Source organism: Belonocnema kinseyi, chromosome 5, assembly GCF_010883055.1.
Source record: "Belonocnema kinseyi isolate 2016_QV_RU_SX_M_011 chromosome 5, B_treatae_v1, whole genome shotgun sequence".
NCBI classification, from domain to species: Eukaryota; Metazoa; Arthropoda; class Insecta; order Hymenoptera; family Cynipidae; genus Belonocnema; species Belonocnema kinseyi.
In genome coordinates, this window is record NC_046661.1 from 113,268,188 (window position 1) to 113,275,666 (window position 7,479).

At 31.9% G+C, this 7,479-nt stretch overlaps 1 protein-coding gene across 3 annotated transcripts; it reads right to left on the reverse strand.

The window, feature by feature from the left end:
• Positions 1 to 248: 248 nt before the first annotated feature.
• Positions 249 to 6,346, reverse strand: LOC117172986 (ATP synthase lipid-binding protein, mitochondrial). 3 transcript variants are annotated; one of them, XM_033361322.1, is made up of 5 exons: positions 6,208 to 6,346; positions 5,621 to 5,699; positions 2,154 to 2,261; positions 1,973 to 2,078; positions 249 to 627 (listed from the first exon to the last, which is right to left on the reverse strand). In XM_033361322.1, exons 2-5 carry the CDS (start codon positions 5,660 to 5,662, stop codon positions 464 to 466), a joined length of 420 nt encoding a protein of 139 aa, XP_033217213.1. In that variant the 5' UTR covers positions 5,663 to 5,699; positions 6,208 to 6,346; the 3' UTR covers positions 249 to 463. The 3 variants fall into 3 exon arrangements, with proteins under 3 accessions (XP_033217213.1, XP_033217215.1, XP_033217214.1); XM_033361324.1 differs by lacking the exon at positions 6,208 to 6,346 and adding an exon at positions 6,172 to 6,195; XM_033361323.1 differs by lacking the exon at positions 6,208 to 6,346 and adding an exon at positions 5,953 to 6,075.
• Between the last annotated feature and the right edge of the window lie 1,133 nt (positions 6,347 to 7,479).

Genomic DNA, 7,479 nt, shown 5'->3' on the forward strand with positions numbered 1-7,479 from the left:
ACTGCTCCCGATTAGACTGTCGCCTGTTCTTAATATCTCTTTTATAACTATACTTATTGGGGGTATGACTATACGAAATCCCTGGTTTATGGAAATTGGTCAAAGATATTCATTTTCGCTGATCCATGGATCTTTCTAAATTCCTTCGCTCGTTTTCAGCTAAATGTTTAGCTATAACAAGGAATAATATCCCTTTCGCAACATAATTTATGAACGGCCCCTTAGTTATACAAAGAAAAACTACAAAATCTCACGACAAAGATGTTTATTCGATATCACTGTACAGATTCCTCTCAAAGAGTCACCTCAACAACGTGCGTACTCTACGGCACAACAATGATGAATCGTTCGAGTAACAAAAGAGTTCAAATTAGTACTACTCGCAACGTCAATGTTTAGTGCGCCAGGGCCGAAACAGCAACGCACTAAAACTATCGATATTTGGTTATGAAGGTATGATAACTTAAAAGGCGAAAAGGAGCAAGAAGGCCATCATAAGACAGAAAAGACCCATGGCCTCGGACAGGGCAAAGCCCAAAATGGCGTACGAGAACAACTGTTGTTTCAAGGATGGATTCCTCGCGTAGCCGATGATCAACGAACCGAATACCGATCCAATTCCAGCACCTGGAAAGACAAAGAATTCACATTTAGTCACTCAATTCGTCAAATACTCTCATCGTAGTTTAAAAACAAAATATTGCAATTTCAACTTCGCGCCAAAAACGAGAAAAACTTTGAAGTTATCTTTAAGTGTCGCTCAACATTTTAATTCAACAAGTTTAATTCTTTTTTAAGTTGCAGGGTGACTGTTGTAATAGAGGGCAAAAATTCCCAAACATTTCTCGGTTGCAGTAATAAAAACTGAACTGCTAATTGAAGCACTTAACGTGGAACTCATTTGAAATTTTAACTCTAAATATTTAAGCCTATTTTTTTTAATTCAAAGGCTCAATAATTTACACTTATCAAATTTTACTACAATTTTTAATTAAATGTGACAAAACTGCAAAATTTTTGATTACATTTTTTTTTTATAAATTGAAGATTTTAACTACTTCTAGCTTAAAAAAAATGTAAGTCCGCGTATTTTAAAAATTATAAGCTTAATTATTTAAAGTCGGTTCAAACTAATTTCGGAAATATTAAAAAATATTGCCTTAAAATATTTTTTAAATGGAATTAATATTTTGACATTCAAAGATTAGATTTAGCACTCTACAATTTTAGCGATTAAAGATTTGAATTTTAAATTGAATAAAAGCGTTTAATTATAAACCTCTTAATTTGAAGTTATTCTGAAGATCTGGGTTCAAATTCCAGCCGAACTTGATAGGGAATTTCTCACAACTCATGAATCAAAATCAATATTGAAATGTTATAACATTAGCAGACAAAAAAGAACTGATATCAAATATAATTTCTTTTAATGTAACTTATTTAAGTACCTTAAAACGGCACCCTAAGACTCTAAACTGAAACCGAACACTATCATGTAATATACATTTTTTTTAAATATTTCAAGTCACCGGATAGATTTTTCTTTTAGATATTTATCAAATTCCTGATAAAAAAAATAATAAATTTACTGTCATTTCCCGGTTCAGCGGCCACCCTGAAGTTGTCAAGTTTATTTTTTTTTAATAGAAATTATAATAAAATTACTGAAAAAACTATCGATTCTTATATAAAAAAATAGAATTACAAGTTACTTTTTCTTGCATGAATCCACCAATCAGGAACACATGAAAAGGATGCAGGAAGGGATTAAAGGACGGACAGCATCATTCCTTTTGAATGATCGAGAGAAACCCTGTTTTCACTTCCAAGGAGACAGAATGCCAACCCCCAAATTGGGAGACTAACTCCATCTTTAATTGAGTCGTTCTTTTAAAACAGGGTTATCAAAAAAGGAAGGAACTATTGAAATGATAAGGATTTAATAATAATGTTTAAAAATTCAAATTTTTACCTGATCCTGCAACACCAACGGTGGCAGCACCTGCGCCGATGAATTTGGCGGCAGAATCAATGTCGCGACTGATGGTGGAGGTTTGGAAATTGCGCACGATTGGCGACTAAAAAAAGATTGCTTCATTAGACGTTTCGTTTTTACTTTGAATTTAGGTTTCGAATGCAGAATATATTCTTACCAAGGCGACGGTGGATGGAACGAGCCTTTGGTTTTCCTGGAGAGACTGGCTTTGGCAGAGTGCTGCACTGCTCAGTGGCCGAAGGTAGCTCTTGGTTCCAGCGACCAACTGAAAAATAAAGAAATATATATTATAAATAACAGTAAGAACAATACCGATATCGTGTAAAATCGAAAGTTTGCATTAATTTTAATCTTTGTAATAAATTATACAATAAGGTGGCGTTTAAAACCCAAGGAATCCTATAATTAAACAAAAATGGTGAGAACTTCACAGAGGTGATGTAAAATTGAAGCCTCGGCTGAAATAACGTTGTATCAACACATATTTTGTTTCCATAGACTTATGTGTATTATGAGTTTATATTTTAACTGTTTCTCTATTCCGCGGAAGCGTTGAGATCAAAAATTTTTTAATTAATTTCGAAATGAAATGTCAAAATAGTTGAGGTTATTTATTTCCTTTTATTTTGCATCTCTCAAAATCTACTTTAGAATTTTTTAAGGATAAGAATATAAAATTACATTCGCTTATAAGAGTGTCGACCAAAAATTTGAAAATTAAATTCGACAAATTTCAATTAATAAACATTAAAATAAGTAGGTTAGATCATTCACAAATTCGGTCCTACACATATTGTAAAAAATACAAATATAATTTCTTGTCTTTTCATTAAAAGAAAGTAAAGAAAAACACCTAATTATTCATGTAATTGTAATTTAAAGTTTTATTTTTAGTTTATTATGAAAATAATTTAAACAGCATTTTTTAATACGATTCCTGATAATTATTTATCACTCATTTATTTGTTTTATTATTTTTGAATATTATATTTGATATTACCGGTTCTCGACGTTATACTCCAGCTTTTCTACCCTATTTATTCTTTCCTCCGTGCAATTCTAATAAATTTAATTTTCTTTTTTATCTTCGTTAAAAAAAAATTCAATGTTATGACTTAGAAACGTGCATTTTCGAAGTGTATAACCTCGACTATTTTGACATCTATTTCCCCATTCAATTTTTGAATTGTCGATCACCGTGCTTCCGCGGAATAGAGAAACAGTTAAAAGAAAAGCTGATACACATAAAACTCCACCGATACAAAAGTTGTGTTAAAAATAACCCCTTGTGACACTGTAACGTAATTTTGAAACGTCTTTTCTGAAATTGAAAGGAAAATTTTAGGCGTGAATTATATAAAAAATTTGGTATGGAAAATAATACCCTCAAAATAAACGTTTTCTTCCTTTTCACAATTAAATATGTCATTAAAAAATTACATTATCTTTCTTCAAAACTTTTTATTTCAATAACAATACGTACAAACACATACATTGAAATAAATAGCTTTGACGAAACAAAAGTATTTTTATAATAAATTAGTAAGTGTGAAAGGGGGATTTATTTTAAGGGCATTACTTTCCATACCTTTATATCAATTTTTTAAAATACAATTTAGGCTTAAAATTTTAATTTCCATTTCATAAAACTTTTTAGAAGGCACTTAAAAACGTTAGAGTATCTTATGGGGAGTGGCTTGATCACCTCTGTAAAGTTTTTTACCACTTCTTTTTAAAATTAAATGATTCTTTGAATTTTTAACTGGTTGGGATTTCTGAGGATCGTGCCGTAAAATTTTTTTTATTATAAAAAAATTAGAAAAAAATGGGTGTTCACAAAATAAAGGCGATGAGAGTTCAAAATATTTAAAGTCATTTTTTTGGAACAACCTATTATGAAATTTTTCGAGTGTACAGTTTCTCAAGCATTCGAAATTAAAATCTTTCAAAGAAAAAGTTGTTTTTCAACTCTTCCAGGTTAAAAGGATTAAATTTTATACTTTTGAAACTTATAATAACCAAACTATTATTAAAATTACGCAAAAATGTATAATTTCAATTAAAAACATATACGTAGTATTTTATTTTAAATAAAGCCCTCCATGGCTCAATTTCATAAAATGTTAAACAAAATTTTTATTTTTGAAGCTTGGCAAATTTCAAATTATTTTTTATTGAAAAAAAATAATATATAATTTTAAGAGACAAATTTCCAAAAAATGCAACAACAAAAATCTGGAAGATTTCCTGGCTACTTTTTTAATTTTAAAACATTATTCAACATTTAGGAATAAATCAAATCAGTTCTAAACTGACTCGAATTTTCCTCTAAAATTGGGTAAAACCCTGTAAAATAAAAAATTACTTAAAAATTTTTTTGATTCTTTTTCGACATATCTGAATCTTATAAATATTATATTTATATAAACTTCAAAACAAACTGATAATACTTCTCTAAAATTTAATTTCAGTTCGAATATTAAAAAAAAAAGTTATTCTCAATTTTTATTTTGCATTAACAGTTATTTTTACCCTCAAACTGAAAAACTACACGCGCACGATCGATGACGCTAGTTGATTAAATAAAAGCTATGGATTACATAATTAGTTAATTAATCTCGAAATTCGACATAATTAACGAATTATTGGAATTTTAAATAGAGATTAACTAGAGGTAAAACCAAAAACTTTCTCACAACGACAATTTTCCATTTATCAAGTTTCGTAAATAACCTCAAAGGGGAGTAAATCATTACATAAGATCCATAAAACAAATGGAGTCCAAGAAAATGTAACCTTCATATATATTGAAACAATTCAACAATCCTTCTAAAAACTTAAAACATACTTTCAGTTATTAAGTAACAATCAATAAAGTTAATTCATTAATGTTTTGGAAATTGATTATATTCCTAAAAAGGTCAAACATTTCGAAACAGATTCAAGCAAAACATCGTGACTGAAATTTTTCTTAATAAATAAAAAATTAATTAACAACAAATCCTTTTAAATATTATAAATTGAGTACAATTAAAAAAGTAATTAAATAAGAATCCCAACTGAGATTACATAAGTCATCGAAAAAATCACCATATGAGAATAGGTCATTGTTTATTTAAAATAACTTACTAGTGAATTATAACAGTCTCAAAGGTCAAGTTTATAATTTCTGAAAACTCCTTATTTAAAGAAATTTATGTAATTCCATTTCCTCTCTTTATTTTTCCAAGAGGGCAGGTTACATAAGGATCAATAAAACGGGATCTTCACCTCTGAAGATGTAAATCTGCCTACTATTCTCTCACCTGAAAATCCCTTCAATAAGACTTCACCAGGTTTAGTTATAAATTAAATGCATAAAAAGACAAAACAAAATCAATGAAGACATAAATGAAGGTTTGAAATATAAATAAATAAGCCCTGAATTTGAATTAATTCAATGATTCACAACAACAAAAAACAAATTAGGCTAAGAGTTTAAGTCCTCGAAACCTCTCGTAATCATATTAGAATCTAGACCTAACCACTATTCTCAGTTTTTGACATTTCTCACAGATCCATTCGATTATTTCAGATTTCTATCAAAATTTTTACTGACGAAAATGAATGTGGTAAAGTACTCACGGTGGACCTGGCGACTGGTGCGATAAATCGTGTGCAGTACATAATGACGTTGGTGTAGTAGGTCGTTCACTTCAAGAACCTGGAAAGAAGACACTCATTTTTCAAAAAGTCAAGAAAGCCTTTTAATTTCCTACTTTTTAAATCCTGTTCCCTTTTTTATATTCGATAAATTGATTTGGCTCGTGTAAACGAGGAAGGTGAAGTTACGTAACAAGAAGAGCAGACCGAATCTCCACTAGACTTTCAACAACTTCAAAATCTAAGGTTGAAGGTCACCCTTGTAAAAAAAAAAATAGAAACTTCGACACGGATCAGATTTTTGTTTTACACACCCCGTGAATTACCGGAAGATGAGAAATTTGGAGGCCAGGTCGAAACGAGCACACTTAGGAAAATGGCCGAGAGACGAGTTCCGCGGCGCGCGTCACTGGATTCAGATTTCTGCTGATAATTAAAAATCCGGAGATTATGCAAACAGGGGGATGAAAGAGCGCGCACTTTCCGTTAAAATAGTGATGTTTTGTGTCCGAATTTGAGTTGATTTTACTCACGTTTACGGGGAAGAGAAGACAGGAGGTCGGACTTACCAAAGAGCAGTGTCGACGGGGAGGCAAGGCTGGTAAAGTGACCCGGCCTTTGGAATGTTGGATCGGCGAGTGGACGACGACGGAGAGAAGAGATGGCCTATCACGAGAGTCGTCGCGAACGGAACAGAACGGAACAGCGCAACTTCCGTGGGGACCCGATCACGGCTTCCCACGCCTTGGCTCACGTTATCGACCAACCGAATTTACCCGAAAGAGCACGAGGATGAGCTTTTCGTCTGCAACTCCTTAGGTTTTGAATTTTAGCCGCGTAGTGTCGCCACTTGTGCGGTGGCCCAGAAATTTTAATTTTTCGGCGGGAACAGTCTAAATTTGGAATGTAGTACAGTTTTAATGTGGACTCTGAATCAGAATAAAGCTATTTTGAACACTTGATTTTACTCGATGACAAAATAAAACACAAAACATACAAACTTAATATTTTTAAAGACTTTACAGCCCAAGATATTCGAAAAAAAGGAGAATAGGGTGATTTTTTATGAAAATAGCGGAGTAAATTCTTTTGAATAAAATTAATAAATAAGTGTCATATTGAATTCAATATGAATTGCTTTAAATTCCTACAGGGAGAAAAATTTCGGAAAATTAATTCGCGGCACTGCCCCAGTGGGCACAAAGGTTGGCGACGTCTTTACGACGTCGTTACGACATCTTTACGACAACTTTACGACATCCTATGTCCATTTCGTTAAGGTGTATTTACGATATCGTAAATAAGTCGTATGATCTGACGATGTCTTTACGATACGCAAAGACACCGTAACGACATGGACATAGGATGTAGTAAAGATGTCGTAACGATGTCGTAAAGACAACGCCAAATTTTGTGCCCACTGGGGCTCCTTGATTTTATCACGTATTGGCGCGAAAACTAAAATCTCGGAATCCTTGCTTTTAAAGCATAGATCTCGAAGTTTCAGATATTAGGCCACGCTTCGTTGCTCTCAGGTCTCGAATTCTATATGTTTTAAGATCATAGAGTCCGAGACTTTCAAGCACGTAAAAATTGTAACTGTAAAGCATGCGCTTCTGTGAATTAATATCTTGAAATTTATCTCCGCCCGGTAACAAGCGTTGAATTCAGAAAAATTAAGAATTTGTATTGCTATGAATACGCGATTTTTCCTCCGTCTAAAAATCATCCAACGGGAACATAAAAAGTGCAAATCTTATTCCTCTCAATCGACTTAGTAAAATTTAACGAAAGCATTTATTTAACCTATTTTTCATTATTAAATCTTTTTATAACTTATA